The 24,131-nt window shown below is 44.8% G+C and overlaps 1 protein-coding gene across 1 annotated transcript; it reads right to left on the reverse strand.

The window, feature by feature from the left end:
- Positions 1-2,876: 2,876 nt before the first annotated feature.
- On the reverse strand, positions 2,877-4,214 carry LOC100049026 (WRKY transcription factor WRKY51). Its single transcript, XM_044602879.1, has 2 exons — positions 3,356-4,214; positions 2,877-3,241 (listed from the first exon to the last, which is right to left on the reverse strand). The coding sequence occupies exons 1-2, from the start codon at positions 4,117-4,119 to the stop codon at positions 3,019-3,021; spliced, it is 987 nt and encodes a 328-aa protein (XP_044458814.1). The 5' UTR covers positions 4,120-4,214; the 3' UTR covers positions 2,877-3,018.
- Between the last annotated feature and the right edge of the window lie 19,917 nt (positions 4,215-24,131).

Consider the following 24,131-nt stretch of genomic DNA (forward strand, 5'->3'; position numbering starts at 1 on the left):
AAACCCTCCGGTTTATATAGACACCGGAGAGGGTAGGGTTACACAAAGTCGGTTACAATGGTAGGAGATCTACATATCTGTATCGCCAAGCTTGCCTTCCACGCCAAGGAAAGTCTCTCCCGGACACAGGACGAAGTCTTCAATCTTGTATCTTCGTAGTCCAGGAGTCCGGCTGAAGGTATAGTCCGGCCATCTGGACACCCCCTAATCCAGGACTCCCTCATTGGGGGTTGACGATTCTGTAGGCTGACATAAGTTTGTCGGATGTTGGATTTGTTACCGGCGTGAAAACTTAGGGGTTGACCATTTGTAGGCTCGCATATGTTTGCCAGTCGCTGGATTTGTTGCAGGCATAAACTATGACCGCTTGCATGAATTACGGCTACGGTGGACAAAATAACTATTTGCAAAAAATTCAGACAGACTCTGTGTTGGGCGGTCGGACCAGATCAGATGCGTCCGTGTGTTGGACGGTCGGATCAGACCAGATGCGTCCGTGTGTTGGGCGCACAACCAGCCCATCCGAAAAAACGGACGGCCGCCGCCCAATTGCCCTACTCAAACGGATAAAATCCAGACAAATCGTGTCCGTTTGACGTGCGTTGGAGGTGGCCTTAATTTATGGCGCTGTTATGACCTCACAAACAGCCCAAATTGATGCACTGACAAAACCAAGGACCAGAGCAGATTAGATACCACCATGGCCACTCACATGTTAGCTGCAGTACTACTACTACATGGTGGTGACTCACGCTGACTGCTCTGGACCAGAGACAAGGGCCGTGATCAGTGATCAGACAACCCAAGCCAGAGCGAGCATCACCAAACAAGGAGGAAAAAGTTGAGCATGCAGCAGTACTGATGCTCCGGGGGTAGATCCCAGATGTGGCATCAGACCTAACAACCACCTCTACATGCCATCCTATTAAGCTTACACAATGCTACTAATTGAAAAAGAGAGAGAGAGATGAGATGATCACCCACACCCTGCTAGTGTATCTTTAGGTCGCACCAAGCCCACGATGATGAAACAAAAGTCCACTTGGACAGCTCACCCGGCGGGACTAGCTTGGCATGGATGGGACCCCCTGCACTGTGTTTGTTTAATGGCGTATATAATATCGCATTGGTCGATCCGATCTGGGAAGGGGGCTAACTCAGCCAGGGATTAACGCATTGTTTAATGGAGGAGGAGTGTGATTAAACAAAGGGGGTTTGACAGTGGGTTAGGCCGAAAGCAGGGAAGATGCAAAGAATGTCCCAGCTGTCTCTCCTTTCTTCCCTTCCACCGGCCACCAAGCATGGCTCCCTCGCTTGGAATAAAAGTAACAGCAATGGTTTTACTTTTACTTTTACGACCGGTGGAGATTGGCGAAGGTGGCTCTGAGCTCTCACAACAAGTAGTAAGTATGCCAGGAGTACTAGTACGACTCGAGCTATAGCTAGAGGCTCCAGCCATTGACTTGTAACAGTAACGTTGCGTACACAGGTCTACGCGACACCATGCACTACTGTAGTATTGTTGTACGTGCTAGTATAAAAATGGTAGCACCACGGGTAAATAAATAGTCGTGGTGGGCACCAGTTAACCATGGGCGGCGTCATCATCATTAGTATACTCGCGCTCACGGAGACAGACAGGAGGCTGCCATAAACAAAATACACAACTCGCAAGCATTTTCTTATGCTAGTGGGTAGTGTAAAGTAAAGTAAACTAAGCATCACAAATCCAGCTGCAAATTAGGTGCTATGCTATACTAGTAGAGAATTTCACGGATTGACTGACTAGCTGAGCCGTCGCTTGATTCACACTGTCACGGTTGGGTTGGTTTAGTAGCCGTGCTGGATACGTTGATCGAGTAGGAGTTGCACTTGTGTTGAAGCGACGTGACGGGCTGGGGAGGGTCGACAGCCGTAGCCCGTAAGCAAAGCAAAGACTCCGCCGCACCGCACCGAACGCAGGGCGGGTCAACGGATCGTAGTACTACACAAAACAACGAAGGAGGGGGGACGACGGGCGAGCAAACCGAGGAGTTGAAACCGAAATGCTAACGGCGAGCGACCCCTCCTTTGGGCCCTGGCGCTGGCGCGGGGCCCACCCGCAGCCCTTGCTTCCGTTTCTTTTACTATTATTATTAAATCAATTACTATATTAAACAACGAGAAAGTAAAAGCGGTGGGAGGAGGAGAAACACTTCCTGCGCGCTCTCTGTGCATTCTCACTGCACGGCGCGCTGCGTGACGGGACGAGATTGGGCGCGGGGCATGGGCCTGAGGGTGCGGTCAACTTGCGGGGGGCAGGCCGGAAAGCGACCCCGCACCCGCCTCCTTTGACCGGGAGCCTATCGCGTGGGGCCCGCCACTCCCCTCACCCAGACGGTGGGGCCCACAGAGGACGGAGGGGAGAGAGAGAGCAATAAACAATAATAATTGCGGGCACAAACAAATCAATCGGTGCGGATGCCCACCCTTGACCTCTGCACAGAGGGGGAGGGGGGGAGGGAGCCCCACGACAAAGTATTCAATTCAATTATTGCGCTTGTTTATGCGGGGCCGCGTATGACTTCTTGTTCTTTTCTCCCTCCCGACTTTTCTATACCTCAAAAAATGTATATATACTCCTAGTTGGCGCACTGTATTGTACTCGTACCAGTACCAGTAGCAATCAATGGGGTTTATGAGGTCAAAGTCGGGGCATTTGCCGCCGGTCCGTCCTTATTAACTGTCACCGCGCGTACATGGCAGTTTCGTCACGCCCACCCAGATCCGCGGCGTTGATTTTTTTTTAATTTTATTTTCGTGGAATGGCACGAGTTGTTGTTAGGCACGACGAACAAATAAAAATGGCACTGTGTGGACGAAGTGGAGTCTGGAGGTAGTAAAAATCTCTGGCATTAAGTTTCCCTCTCCGTCTCTCTACAATCTTTCTTCTTCTTTACACGGACATCAGACAGATTGCGAGCGAACGAACGAAGCACCCCCAACCAAATGGGGAAAGAAAGAAAAAATTTAACTAAGTCAGACGTGCCCGTTGCCGGCGGACACACTAGCTACGGCTACGGGCGCGCCCATCGGCATCGGAATCGGCACCGGCGACGGCGCCATCTGCATCGGCATCGGCCCCGGCGAGTGGCGGTGCTCGCCCTCGTACGTCACCACCAGCATCGCCGGGTCGTCCAGGGCGCGCTCCACGTGCTTCCGCGCCGGGCACCCTCGCACTGTGCTGCACTTGTAGTAGCCCCTGAAACCCACACATCAAACCATGTCAGATCCTTGCACGCATCATGACGACAGTTCGTCGAAATCTTGTTTCGTATTGTTGGTGTTGAATCAATCGGCGAGGGAAGGAATTTACCGTGGGTAAGGGGATCCCTTGATGGGCTTCTGGCCGTACTTCCTCCACGAGTACTCGTCCGGCGGGATGTCGGCGATCTTCGCGCTCACCGCGGGCACCCTCACCGTCGTCTTCACGCGGTTCTTCCTTCTCTTGGAGCAGTGGCATCGGCTGCCGGTGGTGTTGGCCTCCGAGTGCGCGCCGGCGCACGGCTTTCTCTTGTGCCCGGACAGCGGCGGCTTGCCGGCGGAGACCAGGCTGCGGCCCTTGGACACGCTGCCCTCGCCGGCGGTCACCGACGAGAAGAAGGACGTGGACGTCACGGACGTCGCGCCTGACATGGTCAGGTTCGGCTTGGTGAAGTCCAGCGTCAGGCTCTGCGGCTGCGGGAGAGGGACCGGGGCGGCCACCGACACCGGCGCCACGACGGTCAAGGGAGCGGGCCTGGCCGGCTCGACGACGGCCAGAGGGCGCGGTGGGGGCGGCGGAGGAGCGACCGGAGCCGGAGGAGGCGGGGTAGGCGACTGGACGGGGCCGCGGCGGAAGCGGGCGTGGCCGGTGCGGTCGAGGATGGAGATCACCTTGCGGAACTTGGAGACGGCCTGGTCGGCGATCTCGCCGAACGGCTGCTGCGGGTGCTGCTGCGGCGCCTTGGACGGCGCCGCGCCGGAGAGGGAGGAGACGAGGAGCTCCAGGCTGCGGAGGCCGGCGGTGGCGGCCTCCTGGATGGCGAGCTGGTCGTCGGCGCGGCGAGGGGTGTAGCAGCCCATGAGGTCCACGGCCATGGTCGCCGGTGTGAGGTCGCCTGTGGCTCTGCAGATCTTGGCTCGCTGTCCCGGTTGCGCTCTCGGTTTGGTTGGGAGTTGGAGGTCTGGACGGAGGCCATGGCTGGATTTATAGGTGGAAACGGGGTGAGGGGAGAAGATGCGAGTCAATGATGGTGTTCGCTTTTCGGCGCAGCCCCCTGGATTCCCCCAGAATTAGAGTTGTAGGCCCTCCGGTCCTTCTTTGAGAAGTGTCAGCTTCACATTTTTTACATGAGCGGTCTAATCCCACTGTTTGGATCTGAACACCAGTCTAGTTTCACACTGTTATAAAAAAATGCAGCCACCGAACTGAAGGTCGTACGTACAACATATAACTACTCCATGTGATTGATTTGATTTTACTAGATTTTGTTTTCAATATTTATGCCAGTGTACAGTGATTGGTTGTTTACTGTTACAGAGGACCTGTGGGTGTGAGGCATAGTAGCTGCGGGGGCTTCTTTGGAAAAAGGCCCAATGCGGTGTGATAATGACATCTTCTTGGCCATGGCCCACGAGATAGTGGACTTTGGGGATAAGAATAAATGGGTTTTCTTTAAGCCGTTATTGCTCGCATCACAAGCAGGCAGAGAGAGGGAGAGAAAATATCATAGTATGCGTATGTGTCCTGTGTCTTGGCTTCAAAGTCAACTATGGGATGGGCGATGGACGCCCTGGCTATAATGATGCGTGCGTTTCTATTCTACACCGAAACAAAGTTGGCCATGATAAAAAGCGCCATTATTTCCTCTCCCTAGCAGCACTATCTCCTTGCGATATGATATTGTATATATTTAATATTTCTTTCTTTTGTTGGTTATATTAATAATATTTGGTCGAGCCATGTCGACGCCGGCTGTGGGAACTTTCCCACCACCTCCGCTCTCCCTTTGTTTAGCCCGTTGACGGACTGTCTGCGCTGCGAGAGCTGGCATATCTCCGGCGTGATCAGGGGCTCAATTATTTTCCGTATCTTCCACCGGGAGAACAATTGTTTCTTGTATTGATTTATTATATGCGCTAGTTCTATTGTGCTAATCTTTTGGAAATGGTGGGACAGGTGGCGTGAATAACAATACTTTTTGGACTGCTTTCTTGCAGATCAAAAGATGTTGCACTTGCTCCATAAGAAAAACATTTCAACGCTCTGTGCTCATCCGCTTGGTTCATGGAAGAACATGCGCTTGCATCACGCATGTGTTTTTTATCTCACTGCGAACCTTTATTTATTTGTTGGAAATCATAGTAGACACCAACGACCGCGCAATTGATGTTCTAGGTAGAGCAAAAATTGAGCGGTGCTTTATTTATCTAATTATGAACCTTTATTTATTTGTTGAAAATCATAGTGCCTAGCAGCCATGGACAGCGTATGCTAGACGGACCCGCTAACCCGGCCAATGCTTGCCGCCTCCGCCTCTCACGATTTTAGGAGAGAGGGACAATTTGAGGAAAAGGTGGGAATTCTCTTCAACGCCGATGCGGCACCGCTATCGTGTCTTCGAACAGGCCCTAACCTACCTTTCATGGTGGTCGTCTCGCCAATTTACTTCATGGAGTCAGGGAAGAGTGAGAGAAAATCGAATTGATTTTAGAGATAAGATATGCATGGTGAGACAGCTCGACTTGAGCACAAGTTGAACTACGTGCTTTACCCCAAAAAGCATCAAATATATTATACAAGTTCATGACAAGTACAATTCATCCTAAACATAATAAAATTTACGTTGAGGTATTAGGAGCACAAAACGACCATTATTGCCGCCAGAACGAGTCGAGGTGTCGTTATTGGCACTTCCCTACCGAAGCCGTCCTCACATTGTCAACAATAGCCATGAAGCTTCGTGCACGCCCTCCTAAATACTAGGCCCTGGGGCTGCGGTTATCGTTGTTGAACCCTTGAATCGATCTGAAGTATCTGATACCAAAAGCTTTGTTGTCGGGACAAGGAGATGACCGGAATCAACACCAGAGCTTCGACGACTCCATCCAGACAAGCAAACTCGAGGAGGATCGGGGCTGGCAGAGCAACTCAAAGAAAAAGTGCCACCATTCGTTCTAGCGTTGCCCCTGCAAGGACTAGAAAACCCTAAACTAAACTATCAGCAGGAATCCAGGAACCTGAAGCCCCCCCCCCATTGGCCTCTGGAGTCACGTGTAGAGGGGAGATGAACCCACGGGCTCCCTGACGAAGCCTAAAGCGGGGGGAGTTTACCTTAGCCGTCGTTTAAGAGGGGAAAGGAAGGAAACCATGCTCTCGTGGCAGATTATCAATGCAGTTAACTCCACCTATGTGTTGAAAACCCTAAAACAAACCATGTGTCGAAGAAGAAGAAGAAGAAGAAGAAGAAGAAGAAGAAGAAGAAGAAGAAGAAGAGGAGGAGGAGGAGGAGGAGGATGAGCTTAGTGGAATCTCTGGTCAATGATACGTGGGGCCAGGTGTCTATATTCGTGACACGCCAAGTGATTAATCGGACAATTTATGTATTTCTCTTGGTTCATTCTCATATAGTGGTGAGTATCCGTTGAAAATCACTGGAATTGTGGTATTTTTCCTTTACAACACCCTCAATGTTTTTGCCTTGGTGTAATTTCCTTGTAAAACAAGTCAATATGTTTTGACATGATATAATCCATGTGCTTTTAGAATTACGGAAGTAAATAAAGAAGCTACAATATAAATACCTCATCAAGATTGTTCTTATTTCACGTGCCAGGAGGGTCCTAGCATGCCTTATCCTGTACCCCTCTCGGATGCTCTCCTGACTTCACCGCTCTCTTTCTTGCTACGATGGTTGTCCTTTCTTTCCTTTAACAACAATGTCGGGAGGGGGGGCCACTTTAGTTTTAGATTCAGAGCTACTTCCTTCATCCGAAAAAGCTTATCCCTCAAATGAACATATCTAGCATCAAGTTAGTGTTACTCCCTCCGTTTTTACTTAGTTCGCATATTAGCTTTGATCAAAGTCAAGTTTTACAAACTTTGATCAAGTTTATATACAAAAATATTAAGATATACAATAACAAATCAACAACATTAGATTTATTATTAAATGTACTTTCACATCGTATAGATTTATTATGATAAATGTCTATATTGTTTCCTATAAACTTGGTCAAACTTTATAAAGTTTGACTTCAGTCAACTCTAATATGCAGAGTAAATAAAAACAGAGGGAGTACATACATTCATTTAAGACACAAACTTGGGGCAAGCTTTTCCGAACAGAGGGAGTATGAAGCACTCTTTTGTCCGAGGCAGAATGCTGCGATTTCTCACCCCCCCCCCCCCCCCCCCCCCCCCAAAAGATGGCACGTTTTGTCAAACCGGCCGGCAGCATTGTTCTCAACGACTCAATCCAGATCGCATAGTGATGGTAGTACGTGGTGCACACTTCCATGAGCCTTGACTATGGCATCTCCCGCGTGCCATCATTTCAAAAACAAATAAAGGAGGCGTGTCGTCGACTACTACACCGAGCAAGTTTTGAGGACGCTCCCGATCGAGTTTACTATACTCCTTTGTCTTGCGAAAGCAAGCTTCTCTTTCTAGAAAGAATAAAACTAGAGGCCCGTCCTAGTGGTGGTAGAAGAGGAAGAGGGGCGCTGGCTAAAAATGGGTCAAGCAAGCAAAAGTCATCGGAGCGAGGAGCACTTGGCCTAGCAGCGGCTTAAAGAAAAGGTAGACGTGGTTATGAAGGCAAGTATACGAGGCGCGGCTCCCGCTTTTGGTGATGCAAATGGCATGGAGCCGGGGTGACTTTTTGGCCGCCTGATCGAGGAGCGAGGCGAGATGGTCCGTCCGATGCGGCGCGTTTGACCGTTGCGTGTGGGGCCGCGTTGGGCTCACCGTGGGTGTCGCCTTGCTCGTTTTGAAGCGTGGCGTCGAGGACTTTTACCGGAAGATGCAGCGATATTCAACCTTGTCACCGCGGATTCGCAGGCAACGACTATGGCTGAGTTGGTTTGAAAATACGAGGCCCTGTTCGGTTTACCTCCGCTCCACAGCTCCATTTTTAGGGATGGCATTCGCAGGGTATGGATACAGATGGAGCCACCCCATAACCTTACCCGTCGACCTGAACTTATCTATCAATCATACCTATACTCGTCGAACCTGAACTTATCTATCAATCATACCCATACCCGTCAAGGGTACAACTTTTTCCCATACCCGTCACCCGACAGGGTATATGGATACCTACAGGTAAAAATACCCGTGTTCACAACACATCAATTAAGTGGAAAATAGTTGTAAAAAACAACATATAATCATAAAGTATTAATAGCAATACATTTTAAACAACAATGTACAACAACACATTCTAATAAACAAAAATACTTGCCTATAGCAACACGTAAAAATGTTAAACAACAACACATAATCATAAATAACAACACATAGGCATACACTTTAAGTTCAAAAAATCATGATAAATTATAGAGATAATTTGACTACACATTAGAGTTTTTATCTAGCTCGATTACGAGGGAAAAACTAATACATTAGGGTATTAAAAAAACTCACTTGTCAACATTTTAGATGGGTACATGGGTATGTGGGCATGGGTTATACGATCCCATACCCGTACCCTCTCTACCCGACGGGTATGATATTTTTCCCATTTAATTACCCATGTGTACATTTTTGTCCCATACCCTTACCCTAATAGGGTTTTTACCCGCGGGGTACGAGGATAATGGGTAACCATTGCCATCCCAACTTCTGGAGCGGGTGGAGTCATAGTGAAAAACGTGGAGCGGCTGTTTCGTGGCTCCACAGCTTCTGCTATTTCGCGGAGCAGGTGGAATTCCGAAGAGGGCCTAGGTTTACAACTTTTGTAGTGTGCTACACCTATAGTGGTACTACGATCGATGTTTTAAAATCACGTTTGCAGTAATTCTAGAGTTTGATTCACTAGCGATTTTAGCAACTTGCTCCCTCCTGTAAAAACCCTGATAACAGCAAAACCGAACTTAATTGAGTTGGATCTGTCGTCCGCTAGCAAGCAAGGTGGGTCAGTATAGTGGCGAGAAACTACACGTCCACCACTGGTATGTCTAAATTGCTATACTTATGAACGATCTACGGAATTCACTTACAAACGTGATCTCCTTCCTTTTTTGTGAAAAGTATAAGATCTATTATAAAAGTTCTTTGGATATACAAATTGGGCATGCGACCACTGTACGAACTAGGCCTATGTGTCCATCAATGGAGATTGCCCCGGCTAATCTTCTTCCGTTCGACGACTGCGGAGATCTACACAATTGGTGGACACACGCTTGCTCGTGTGTGGCCACCGATCAACTAGGACTCAATCTAGCATAGTGGTACTATACATACTAACTCGTCCGTCAATAAGTGCCTCCCTTTCCTCAACCCCACTCCCCCACCCCCCACACACTTCACTCCCTTTCTATCCCTCCCCCCATATGATATGGCCTTTGATTTACCGTTTCCCCCTCATCGACTTACTATAACCAATCGACTTACAAGCCACTCCAGCATTGTAAACCTCTAGGGTTGCCTAGTCAACTCACCCTCTCCCTTCGCATGGGCAACTCTTGAACAGTCACATGGTAAGACTAGCACGTATGAGTTTCAATAACTTTATTATTTTCCATACATCCTTAAATTACGAAGCTCCATAAGAATAGGGAGTCGAGGTTGATGAGGGCATTGGGTGTGTCGTGGTTCCCATTGTTGTTCGGTGTGTACCAGTTATTCCTCTCATGGGCCCGCACATCAGTTATTCATGGCATATCTTGCTCAAATGAGTGATGATTTACAATTTTTTATGCGCTCTGTTTTATAGGGCGAGTATCTTGCAATATCGCGGACGCGTTTGATGCTCAGAACTATGGTTCGAACAATTTTTTTGGTGACCACACACACTTGAATTCATGATTCAGTTACCTAAACTTGATACTATTACACTCTAGAATCATCTAGCATATTATTAACTTTGGCCATACACTATAAAGTGCCTTATCAAGTTTTGTGAACATTTAAGAAACTACAAACAAATACCACAAAAGTAAACACACTAATGGATGTATGTTGAGTAGTGCCATAATTTATTTTCTGAGATTTACGTTAATTTTATCTTAACAAAATATTATCTCAAACAATATTTAAAAATATAAAAACTAACAAAACATAGGTATCGTTTTGGTAAAGAAAATGTATTTTCAATGAATAGTACTAGAACTAAATCATACATATGTAACTTACGTATATGCATAGTTATGTTCGTTCGACAAATTAAACATAAAAATGTTGTTTAAAATGTAGTGAAAAATATACAGAAAGAATACTCTTAGTGGCAAGTAAAAAAGTTCATTATAATAAATGTCAGGCTACAAGTGGACACGGGCCGTCCACGGCGCCCACTTAAAAGCCCACATAATTCATGTTCGTGGAGCCCACATTGTTCGGTCGTTCCGCTCTTCCTTCCTCGTTCCTCCAATCCTGCAGCGCCGCCGCAGTATGCTAGGGTAGGCCGCCGCCTAGCGCCGCCGTCCACCTTCCCATGGTCGGCCTAGCGCAGCCATCCACCTACCCCGTGGACACCACAGCGCCACCATCCATCATCTCCATGGACGCCGCAACACCTCCTTCCACCTCCATCGTAGCCGCACCAACGCCATCGTCCACCTCTTGCACAGCTGCACCAACGCTGCTGTCCACCTCCCTCACGGCTGCACCAGCGCCGCCTTCCAACTCCCCCACTGTCGGACCAGAGCAACCATTCATCTCCTCCATGTCCGCCCTAGCAGCGCCGCCGTCAACCACCACCATAGCCGTCACCAGCGATGCTCGCAAGAAGCGGCCTCCCTACAAGAAGAAGAAGATTGCTGCTATCCAAGAAGAGCCTGCCAAGGTAGTTACCTAGTTATCCCCTTGAGATCTGGCCTTGCGTGCATATAATGTTTTTTCTGCTCTACAAGGAGGTTATAATAGGTTCTAGTTAATCAGCTTGTTTAGATTGCTTACCTGAATCTAGTTTATGAGCTAATCACAGCAGTGGTAGGCTGGTAGTAGATACGAGTACATGATGGAGCTTATATAGTCCATGCCAAAATCTGTACTAGCTGAACACCTGCAACATTGTGTGCTAAATTGCCATGATACTGGTGGCAGAGATGCCTGTAGTCGCATTACGACCACAAAACTTGATGGTCAGAATAAGCGCTTTTATTTACCTAGAACTCCACTATGTAGACATGAGTCGTTCAGGTAGGGAATTAGTTGTTTTCTCTGATATAAATATGGTGTTTGTTCTACTTTTATTTGACATATCCAGTCATTTGACCTTCTGTCAGATTGTGCCGCTATCCATCATCTCCGTGGACGCCTCAACGCCGCCTTCCACCTCCAACGTCGCCGCACCAACGCCGCCGTCCACTTCCCCCATAGCTGCACTAGCGCGCGCCATCCAACTCCACCACGGCCGGACTGGCACAACAGTCCAACTTTCCCACAGTCGGACCAGTGCAACCGTCCATATCCTCCATGCCAGCCCCAATGCCGCCGTCAACCTCCACCATGGCCCTCATCGGCGAGCCTCGCAAGAAGCGACTTGGGCATGAACTCCCAAGGTCTGTCTCCAAGAAGAATAAGAAGATAGCTACTGTCCATGAAGCCCCCTGCTTAGAATGTTGTTGAAGCCGTCCTTGCTTCTGAATCTGACAAGACCAAGTGCCTCGGTGGCTCTGCCAAGAGGAAGGTGAAGAAGCAACAACCTAGAAGGAAGACTCTAATGGGGATGCTCCTAATGGGACCACTGTTGAGAAAGAGCAGGAGGCTCCCATTGAATAAGAGAAAATTGTACTTTCCTACACTTGCCTCACGTTTAGCTGTTTTTCAAGCTTTTTGCTGATGTGTTAATTTGGAGCAGGAGATGACCCTTGAAGAATATGAGAAGATGCAAGAAAAGAACAAGTCTCTGGAGGCCTCTAAACCTGAGGAGAGGAGGATTGTTGCTATAGATTTTGAGGGTCTCCAGCTCTTGGAGAAAAATCTGATTGATGATGATGCTAAATTGAAGGTGGAAAATGATCGCAGGGCAAAGGAGGTTGCTGCGAAGGAAGCTAAACCTTGCAAGGTACGAAAGGGGCATGTTCTACTTTACTTATTTGACATATCCAGTCATTTAACCTGCTGTCAGATTCTGCACTTTAGTACATCTGAATCTTGACATATACTAGTATTCCTCTACAAGTTGGAAATCCTCTTCATCTTTCAGACTAGTTATCCAACTCTTCTTTCTTCTGCTCAAGTTCTTTATCAAGCATTTGCACTTTTTGTTCAGCAATTGTACCTTCAGTTCAATCTTCTCCTTCTCTGGTTGTGACTTCAAGAGCTTGGATTCCAGATCAGAAACCTCCTCGATACACCGCTGATGTTGTACTAGAGCCACATCTTTTTCAGTATTTATTTGTGAGATGGTGCTTATTATTGTTTACATTGTCTACTTATATGATAAAGACTGGTCTGCTTATATGATAATTTTTAACTGAATTCTGACCCATTATTGTTTACATTATTCTAGAGAGCTAGTCCACGAGTTTATTCTCCAAAGATTGTGGCGAGCTCCCCAGGGGCGTAGCGACCCGACTCGGTAAGAGTTGAAGTCTCTGTGCTTACCGTGCTAGTCCCTGGATCGACTTGCTAGCACACACAGTACTCGATGAAATAACAGAAATAACACACATCTCTTTATTACATCGATAGTCCAAGAGCAATACATTTATTACAAAATAGGGCATAGAGCCAATAAGCAAATACTGCGGAAGCAAAGTAGTAAATGAGTCCAACTCCACGAGCAAGGCTGAGTGTAGAACATCGACCTATCGCACCTTAACTCTCATCGGATATATCTGCAACGTGATAAGTTGCAGCCATATAGGTCATTACATTGAATGTAGTGGCAAGTCACATCATAAGTGTAATGAACCTACTTGTACATGCAATTTTGCTGGTGGAAAGCTCTATGTTTAGTTTTTGCATAAAGCTAGTTTTCCCTATTAGAAAAGTTGTTATTCTACTACTACACATTTGCATAGGATGAGTTGGAAAACCCAACTCCATCAGTTCCCAAGTTTCATTTAAAACCCAACTGTTTAATTAAAGGTGAGGAGATCTCCCGGCATTTCCACTACTAGATGCTCAAGTTGTCCGTAACCGGGGACACGGCTAATCGATTAGGTTAACACTCTATAGAGGTTTGCACACTTTTCCCACAAGACTCGATCGCCTCCCTTGAAGTTCTCGCACTGCCTAGCGTTTGAGAACAGGACGACCGAGACATAGTCTTTCGAAAATATTCCCCCTTAATCCACAGATAGGCCGGTACACCTAAATCATTCTACATCTGCTAGCCCATCCCGAAAGGTGTCACACTAACTACTCAACTAAGCCAGAGCCCATATTGGCTTGTGGCTGCACACGTAAGCTTCTTGACATGAGAATACGATTGATCTCTTTGAGCCTGAGCGGACAGTCCACTAGTGGTGCACCACCATGGATTTCCCATGCATGCCCCACTATACTTCGCCACCATTGCAACAAGTTTCTGATACGTCTCCAACGTATCAGTAATTTTTGATTGTTCCATGCTATATTATATCCTGTTTTGGACACTATTGGGCTTTCTTATACACTTTTATATTATTTTTGTGACTAACCTATTAACCGGAGGCCCAGCCCAGAATTGTTGTTTTTTGCCTATTTCAGAGTTTCGCAGAAAAAGAATATCAAACGGAGTCCAAACGGAATGAAACCTTCGGGAACGTGATTTTCGGAACGAACATGATCCAGAGGACTTGGACCCTACGTCAAGAAAGCAACCAGGAGGGCATGAGGTAGGGGGGCGTGCCTACCCCCCAGGCGAGCCCTCCACCCTCGTGGGGCCCATGTTGCTCCACCGACGCACTTCTTCCTCCTATATATACCTACGTACCCCCAAACTACCAGATACGGAGCCAAAACCCTAATTCCACCACCGTAACTTTCTGTATCCGTGAGATCCCATCTTGGAGCCTTTTCCGGAGCTCCGCCGGAGGGGGCATCGATCACGGAGGTCTTATACATTAACACCATAGCCTCTCTGATGAAGTGTGAGTAGTTTACTTCAGACCTTCGGGTCCATAGTTATTAGCTAGATGGCTTCTTATCTCTTTTTGGATCTCAATACAAAGTTCTCCCCCTCTCTTGTGGAGATATATTCGATGTAATCTTCTTTTGCGGTGTGTTTGTCGAGACCGATAAATTGTGGGTTTATGATCAAGTTTATCTATGAACAATATTTGAATCTTCTCTAAATTCTTTTATGTATGATTGGTTATCTTTGCAAGTCTCTTTGACTTATCAGTTTGGTTTGGCCTACTAGATTGATCTTTCTTGCAATGGGAGAAGTGCTTAGCTTTGGGTTCAATCTTGCGGTGTCCTTTCCCAGTGACAGTAGGGGCAGCAAGGCACGTATTGTATTGTTGCCATCGAGGATAACAAGATGGGGTTTATTTCATATTGCATGAGTTTATCCCTCTACATCATGTCATCTTGCTTAAAGCGTTACTCTGTTCTTTTGAACTTAATACTCTAGATGCATGCTGGATAGCGGTCGATGTGTGGAGTAATAGTAGTAGATGCAGGCAGGAGTCGGTCTACTTGTCTCGGACGTGATGCCTATATACATGATCATACCTAGATATTCTCATAACTATGCTCAATTTGGTCAATTGCTCAATAGTAATTTGTTTACCCATCGTAATACTTATGCTCTCGAGAGAAGCCACTAATGAAACCTATGGCCTCCGGGTCTATTTCCATCATATTAATCTTCCATCAACAAGCTATTTCCTTTTCTGTTTATTTTTCTTTCTTTACTTTGCATCTTTATCATAAAAATACCAAAAATATTATCTTATCATATCTATCAGATCTCACTTTCGTAAGTGACCGTGAAGGGATTGACAACCCCTTTATTGCATGGTTGCGAGGATTTTATTTTTTTGTGTAGGTGCGAGGGACTCGTGCGTGGCCTCCTACTGGATTGATACCTTGGTTCTGAAAAACCGAGGGAAATACTTATGCTACTTTGCTGCATCACCCTTTCCTCTTCAAGGGAAAACCAACGTAGTGCTCAAGAGGTAGCAAGAAGGATTTCTGGCGCCGTTGCCGGGGAGTCTACGCAAAAGTCAACATAACAAGTACCCATCACAAACCCTTATCTCCCGCATTACATTATTTGTCATTTGCCTCTCATTTTCCTCTCCCCCATTTCAACCTTGCCATTTTATTCGCCCTTTCTCTCCGTCCTCCTTCTCTTTCTCTGTTTGCCTCTTTTTGCCCGTATCTTGTTTGCTTGTGTGTTGGATTGCTTGCTTATCACGATGGCTCAAGATAATACCAAATTGGGTGACTTTACTGATAACAACAACAATGATTTTATTAGCACTCCGATTGCTCCTCTTAATGATATTGAATCTTGTGAAATTAATGCTGCTTTGCTGAATCTTGTCATGAAAGATCCGCCTTCCGGCCTTCCTAGTGAAGATGCCGCTACCCATCTAAACAACTTTGTTGATTTGTGTGATATGCAAAAGAAGAAAGATGTGGACAATGATATTGTTAAATTTAAGCTATTTCCTTTTTCGCTTAGAGATCGTGCTAAAGCTTGGTTTTTGTCTTTGCCTAAAAATAGTATTGATACGTGGAATAAGTGCAAAGATGCTTTTATCTCTAAGTATTTTCCTCCCGCTAAGATCATCACTCTTAGAAATGATATCATGAATTTTAAGCAACTTGATCATGAACATGTTGCACAAGCTTGGGAGAGGATGAAATTAATGATATGTAATTGCCCTACACATGGTTTGAACTTATGGATGATTACACAAAATTTTTATGCCGGATTGAATTTTGCTTCTAGAAATCTTTTAGATTCAGCCGCGGGAGGCACTTTTATGGAAATCACTTTAGAAGAAGCTACTAAACTCCTAGATAATATTATGGTTAATTATTCTCATTGGCACACTGAAAGATCTACTAATAAGAAAGTGCATGCGATAGAAGAAATTAATGTTTTGAGTGGAAAGATGGATGAACTTATGAAACTATTTGCTAATAAAAGTGTTTCTTCTGATCCTAATGATATGCCTTTGTCTACTTTAATTGAGAATAATAATGAATCTATGGATGTGAATTTTGTTGGTAGGAATAATTTATGTAACAACGCGTATAGAGGAAACTTTAATCCTAGGCCGTTCCTAGTAATTCCTCTAATAATTATGGTAATTCCTAAAACAATTCTTATGGAAATTTTAATAAGATACCCTCTGATTTTGAATCTAATATTAAAGAATTTATTACTTCGCAGAAGAATTTCAATGCTTTGATTGAAGAAAAATTGCTTAAGATTGATGAGTTGGCTAGGAACGTTGATAGAATTTCTCTTGATATTGATTCTTTGAAACTCAGATCTTTTCCACCTAAGCATGATATCAATGAGTCTCTCAAAGCCATGAGAATTTCCATTGATGAGTGCAAAGAAAGAACCGCTAGGATGCGTGCTAAGAAAGATTGCTTCATAAAATCGTGTTCTTCTAGTTTCCATGATAATAAAGATGAAGATCTAAAAGTTATTGATGTGTCCCCTATTAAATCTTTGTTTTTCAATATGAATCTTGATAATGATGGGACTGAATATGATCCACCTTTACCTAGAAGGCATTCCAAAAATTCGGAGTCTTTAGATCTTGATGCTAAAATTGTTAAAAGTGGGATTGAAGAAGTCAAAACTTTAAATATCAATGAACCCACTATTTTGGATTTCAAGGAATTTAATTATGATAATTGCTCTTTCATAGATTTTATTTCCTTGTTACAATCCGTGCTAAATTATCCTCATGCTTATAGTCAAAATAAAGCCTTTACCAAACAAATCGTTGATGCTTTGATGCAATCTTATGAAAAAAACTTGAGTTGGAAGTTTCTATCCCTAGAAAACTTTATGATGAGTGGGAAACTACTATTAAATTAAAATTAAAGACCATGAATGCTATGCTTTGCGTGATTTGGGTGCTAGTGTTTCCACGATTCCAAAGACTTTGTGTGATTTGCTAGGTTTTCATGATTTTGATGATTGCTCTTTAAGCTTGCACCTTGCGGATTCAACTATTAAGAAACCTATGGGAAGAATTAATGATGTTCTTATTATTGCAAATAGGAATTATATGCCCGTAGATTTTATTGTTCTTGACATAGACTGCAATCCTTCATGTCCTATTATTCTTGGTAGACCTTTCCTTAGAACGATTGGTGCAATTACTGATATTAAGGAAGGGAATATTAGATTCCAATTTCCGTTAAGGAAAGGCATGGAACATTCCCTAGAAAGAAAATTAAATTACCATATGAATCTATTATGAGAGCCACTTATGGATTGCCTACCAAAGATGGCAATACCTAGATCTATCCTTGTTTTTATGCCTAGCTAGGGGCGTTAAACGATAGCGCTTGTTGGGAGGCAACCCAATTTTATTTTTATTTCTTGATTTTTGCTCCTGTTTAGTAATAAATAATTTATATAGCCTCTGTTTTGGTTGTGTTTTTTGTGTTTAATTAGTGTTTGTGCCAAGTAGAACCGTTGGGAAGACTTGGGGAAATTCTTTTTAATCTTGCTGTAAAAAATAGAAACTTTAGCGCTCACGAGAATTGCTAACATTTTTATTTGGAAAGTGTTATTTAGTTAATTATTTTTGCAGATGTTTAATAGATAAATTCATCATGTACTGCAATTTATTTTAGAATTTTTGGGGTTCCAGAACTTGCTTTAGCTACAGATTACTACAGACTGTTCTGTTTTTGACAGATTCTGTTTTTCGTGTGTTGTTTGCTTATTTTGATGAATCTATGGCTAGTAAAGTAGTTTATAAACCATAGAGAAGTTGGAATACAGTAGGTTCAACACCAATATAAGTAAAGAATGAGTTCATTACAGTACCTTGAAGTGGTGTTTTGTTTTCTTTCGCTAACGGAGCTCACGAGATTTTCTACTTTAAGTTTTGTGTTCTGAAGTTTTCATGTTTTGGGTGAAAGATTTGATGGATTGTGGAACAAGGAGTGGCAAGAGCCTAAGCTTGGGGATGCCCATGGCACCCCAAGATAATCTAAGGACACCTAAAAGCCAAAGCTTGGGGATGCCCCGGAAGGCATCCCCTCTTTCGTCTATTTCTATCGGTAACTTTACTTGGAGCTATATTTTTATTCACCACATGATATGTGTTTTGCTTAGAGCGTCTTGTATTATTTGAGTCTTTATTTGTTAGTTTTCCACAATCATCCTTTATGTACACACCTTTTGAGAGAGACACACATGATTCGGAAATTGTTAGAATACTCTATGTACTTCACTTATATCTTTTGAGTTATATAGTTTTTGCTCTAGTGCTTCACTTATATCTTTTAGGGCACGACGGTGGATTTGTTTTATAGAAACTATTGTTCTCTCATGCTTCACTTAGATTATTTTGAGAGTCCTACAAAACAGCGTGGTAATTTGCTTTAATTATGTTAGGCTTCAAGTTGGGTACACCTTCTATCACAGATCCGAAGGAAAGACATTCGTTGCTAAGAATGGATCCTTTGTAGAGATGGAGTTTCTCTCGAAAGAAGTGAGTGGGAGGAAAGTAGAACTTGATGAGGTAACTGTACCTGCTCCCTTATTGGAAAGTAGTTCATCACAGAAATCTGTTCCTGTGACTCCTACACCAATTACTGAGGAAGCTAATGATGATGATCATGTAACTTCAGATAAAGTTACTACCGAACCTCATAGGTCAACCGGAGTGTGATCCGCACCAGAGTGGTACGGTAATCCTGTTCTGGATGTCATGTTACTTGACCATGACGAACCTACGAACTATGAGGAAGCGATGATGAGCCCAGATTTCGCGAAATGGCTTGAGGCCATGAAATCTGAGATGGGATCCATGTATGAAAACAAAGTATGGACTTTGATTGACTTGCCCGATGATCGGTGAGTCATTAAGAATAAATGGATCTTCAATAGGAAGACGGACGCTGATAGTAGTGTTACTATCTACAAAGCTCGAATTGTCGCAAAAATATTTTCGACAATTTTAAGGTGTTGACTATGATGAGATTTTCTTTCTCGTATTGATGCTTAAAAGTCTGTCCTAATCATGTTAGCAGTTGCCGCATTTTATGAAATCTGGCAAATGGATGTCAAAACTATATTCCTTAATGGATTTCTTAAAAGAAGAGTTGTATATGATGCAACCAGAAGGTTTTGTCGATCCTAAAGGTACTAACAAAGTGAGCAAGCTCCAGCGATCCATCTATGGATTGGTGCAAGCATCTCGGAGTTGGAATATATGCTTTGATAAAGTGATCAAAACATATGGTTTTATACAGACTTGCGGTGAAGCCTGTATTTACAAGAAAGTGAGTGGGAGCACTACATCATTTCTGATAAGTGTATGTGAATGACATATTGTTGATCGGAAATAACGTAGAATTTTCTGGAAGGCATAAAAGAGTGTTTGAAAGAAGTTTTTCAAAGAAAGACCTCGGTGAAACTACTTACATATTGAGCATCAAGATCTATGGAGATAGATCAAGACGCTTGATATATTTTCAATGAGTACATACCTTGACAAGATTTTGAAGTCGTTCAAAATGGAACAGTCAAAGAAGGGGTTCTTGCCTGTATTGCAAGGTGTGAAGTTGAGTAAAGACTCAAAACCCGACCACGGCAGAAAATAGAAAGAGAATGAAAAGTCATTCCCTATGCCTCAGTCATAGGTTCTATAAAGTATGCCTTGCTATGTACCAGACCTATTGTATACCCTGCCCTGAGTTTGGAAAAGGAGTACAATAGTGATCTAGGAGTAGATCACTTGACAACGGTCAAAATTATCCTTAGAAGACTAAGGAAATATTTCTCGGTTATGAAGGTGATAAAAGAGTTCGTCGTAAAGAGTTACGTCGATGCAAGCTTTTTACATCGATCTAGATGACTCTAAAGTCTCGATCTAGACACATATTGAAAGTGGGAGCAATTAGCTAGAGTAGGTCAGTGCAGAGCATTGTAGACATAGGAAATTTGCAAAATACATATGGCTCTGAATGTGGCAGACCCGTTGACTAAATTTCTCTCACAAGCAAAACATGATCACTCTTTGGGTGTTAATCACATAGCGATGTGAACTAGATTATTGACTCCAGTAAACACTTTGTGTGTTAGTGACATGGAGATATGAACTGACCATATAAAAATGTGAACTATTTGTGTTAATTCACATGACGATGTGAACTAGATTATTGACTCTAGTGCAAGTGGGAGACTGAAGGAAATATGCCCTAGAGGCACTACTAGGGAAAACGTTATACACAGAACTTTAGCAGTAGCGCTTGTTAAAAGAGTACGCTACTGCTAGATAGCAGTAGCGCGTGCAAAATAAGCGCGCTGCAGATGGACATATATCAGTAGCGCGTCTCACCGAAAACTCGCTACTACTAAAATTCCAATCACTTAGCCGATGGGCTACACATAGTAGTAGCGATCTTCCAAAAACTGCGCTACCGCTAATAAACTTATAGCAGCGCATTTATGTGTAAATCGCTACTGCTAACGAAAAGAAAATGAAATGAAAAACGAATAGAGAAGTAAATGAAAATGAAAGAAATAGAAAATTGAGAAAGGAAAAATATAAAATGTAAAGAAAAAATGATGAAGACGTAGCAGTAGCGCGCTCTCTGAAACGTGCTATAGCTAACTTAGCTATAGTGCGTTTTCTGTAACGTGCTACCGTTACTTTTGACTTAAGCCAAAACGGTTTCCCCCCGGCCACCACTTCTCCCCCAAATCGATCCCTCGCTTCGCCGCCGTCTCCCCCACTTCGCCGTCGCCCCCACTTCGCCGCCATCTCCTGCCGGCGTCGACGCCGCGCTCATCCTCACGGCCGCCGCCCGAGGCCGCCCAGCCTCACCGCCGCCGCCTCTCGGGCTGCCCTCGACCTCACCGTCGCCTCCCTCGACCTCACCGCCGCCGCCCTCGACCTCACCGTCCCCGAGCCCGCCAAGACTGCCGCGTCCCGATCGTGAGCCCGCCCACCCCGCCCCTACCTTCGTCGCCAAGCACCTCCCCACCACCGTCTCTCCCCTCTCTGTAAGCCCCCCAACCCATCCTTTTTAGTTAATAGATGTTAATGTTAAGTAGTAGATAATGTTGATGTTTTTTAGTTAGGGTAATAATAGACGATGTTAAGTAGTAGATAATGTAGATGTTAATTAGTTTAGTAGGGTTTAGTTTTTGAATTGAGTTTGTTTAACTAGATGTTAATTAGGGCAGTAGGGTTTAGTTTAGAGTAAAGTTTAGTTCAGTAGTTAACTAAATATAATCTACATTTGGTTTTTGAATTGAGTTTGAGAGAGCATGTATGATTTGTGTAGATTTTCTTGAAGTGTCAAACACTATAGGACATGCAAATTTGAAGTGGTTAGGATATATGCAAATTCCTCAATTGTGTTTGCCCATGTTTCGATTGTGCCCAAGTGGCCTTTTGTTGTTTCCAGGGAATGAAACTGAGTGGCCTATGTTTTGCCGGAATGTTGATTCATTTCCGTTCTGGCAAATTTCAGGTTCTCGATTTGTCCACTTTTTAGCAAAGGTCATGCCGAAATTTTCCATGAATTTCGGCATGACTTGTGCTACAAACTAGGACATATCGAGTGCCCGGGATTTGCCGCACCAGGAAGGAGTCAACGTTCCTGCAAAACATAGGCCTTTTGTATGTCATTGTTCATTTTATTAGGTCTAGAATTAATTTACTAGATTTATGAAGGAAATATGCCCTAGAGGCAATAATAAAGTTATTATTTATTTCCTTATATCTGATAAATGTTTATTATTCATGCTAGAATTGTATTAACCGGAAACATAATACATGTGTGAATACATAGACAAACTTAGTGGCACTAGTATGCCTCTACTTGACTAGCTCGTTAATCAAAGATGGTTATGTTTCCTAACCATGAACGAAGTGTTGTTATTTGATTAACGAGGTCACATCATTAGTTGAATGATCTGATTGACCTGACCCATTCCATTAGCTTAGCACCCAATCGTTTAGTATGTTGCTATTGCTTTCTTCATGACTTATACATGTTCCTATGACTATGAGATTATGCAACTCCAGTTTACCGGAGGAACACTTTGTGTGCTACCAAACGTCACAACGTAACTGGGTGATTATAAAGGAGCTCTACAGGTGTCTCCAAAGGTACATGTTGGGTTGGCATATTTCGAGATTAGGATTTGTCACTCCGATTGTCGGAGAGGTATCTCTGGGCCCTCTCGGTAATGCACATCACATAAGCCTTGCAAGCATTGCAACTAATGAGTTAGTTGTGGGATGATGTATTACAGAACGAGTAAAGAGACTTGCCGGTAACGAGATTGAACTAGGTATTGGATACCGACGATCGAATCTCGGGCAAGTAACATACCGATGACAAAGGGAACAACGTATGTTGTTATGCGGTCTGACCGATAAAGATCTTTGTAGAATATGTAGGAGCCAATATGGGCATCCAGGTCCCGCTATTGTTTATTGACCGGAGATGTGTCTCAGTCATGTCTGCATTGTTCTCGAACCGTAGGGTCCGCACGCTTAACGTTACGATGACAGTTATTATGAGTTTATGCATTTTGATGTACCGAAGTTAGTTCGGAGTCCCGGATGTGATCACGGACATGACGAGGAGTCTCGAAATGATCGAGACATAAAGATTGATATATTGGATGACTATATTCGGACACCGGAAGAGTTCCGGAAAGGTATCGGATAAAACCGGAGCACCGGGGGGTTGCCGGAACCCCCCGGGGGGTTAATGGGCCTTATGGGCCCAAAGTGGAGAAGTGGGAAGGGCTGCCAGGGCAGGCCGCGCGCCCCCTCTCCCCTGGTCCGAATTGGACTAGGAGGGAGGGGCGGCGCCCCCCTCTTTCCCTCTCTTCTCCACCAATCCTACTTGGACTAGGAAAAAGGGGGGAGTCCTACTCCCGGTAGGAGTAGGACTCCTCCTGCGCCACCATAGGGCCGGCCGAACCCCTCCCCCTTGGATCCTTTATATACGGGGGCAGGGGCACCTCTAGACACACAAGTTGATCCACGTGATCGTTCCTTAGCCGTGTGCGGTGCCCCCTGCCACCATATTCCACCTCGATCATATCGTTGTAGTGCTTAGGCGAAGCCCTGCGTCGGTAGAACATCATCATCGTCACCACGCCGTTGTGCTGACGGAACTCATCCCCGAAGCTTTGCTGGATCGGAGCCCGGGGAGCGTCATCGAGCTGTACGTGTGCTAAGAACTCGGAGGTGCCGGAGTAACGGTGCTTGGATCGGTCGGATCGGGAAGACGTACGACTACTTCCTCTACGTTGCGTCAATGCTTCCACAGTCGGTCTGCGTGGGTACGTAGACAACACTCTCCCCTCTCGTTGCTATGCATCACCATGATCTTGCGTGTGCGTAGGAAATTTTTTGAAATTACTGCATTCACCAACAATTTAATCGTAGGAAACATGGTTAGCAACGATGAAGGACAGGGTTCTGGTGATTGCGACGACGTCTATCGGGCGGCAGACAATTTTTTTAGCCTTGCCGACGATCAACCGATGGCATCGGGGACTGAGACCGATATACAGACCGGTGCTGAGACTGAGACCGGCGCTGAGACTCAGACCAACATCGAGACCGGCGCTGAGACTGAGACCGGTGCTGAGACTGAGACCGGCGCTGAGACTCAGACCAGCATCGAGACCGGCGCTGAGACTGAGACTGGCGCTGCCTCGGGGAGCGAAACCGGTGTAGAACCGAAAGCAAAGAGGCAATGGCTTCCTAACAAACTCAAGACTACTAGACTGGTGGTCACGGAGGTGGACGACGGCAATTTTGAA

This window comes from Triticum aestivum, chromosome 2A (genome assembly GCF_018294505.1).
Source record: "Triticum aestivum cultivar Chinese Spring chromosome 2A, IWGSC CS RefSeq v2.1, whole genome shotgun sequence".
In the NCBI taxonomy this organism is placed as follows: Eukaryota; Viridiplantae; Streptophyta; class Magnoliopsida; order Poales; family Poaceae; genus Triticum; species Triticum aestivum.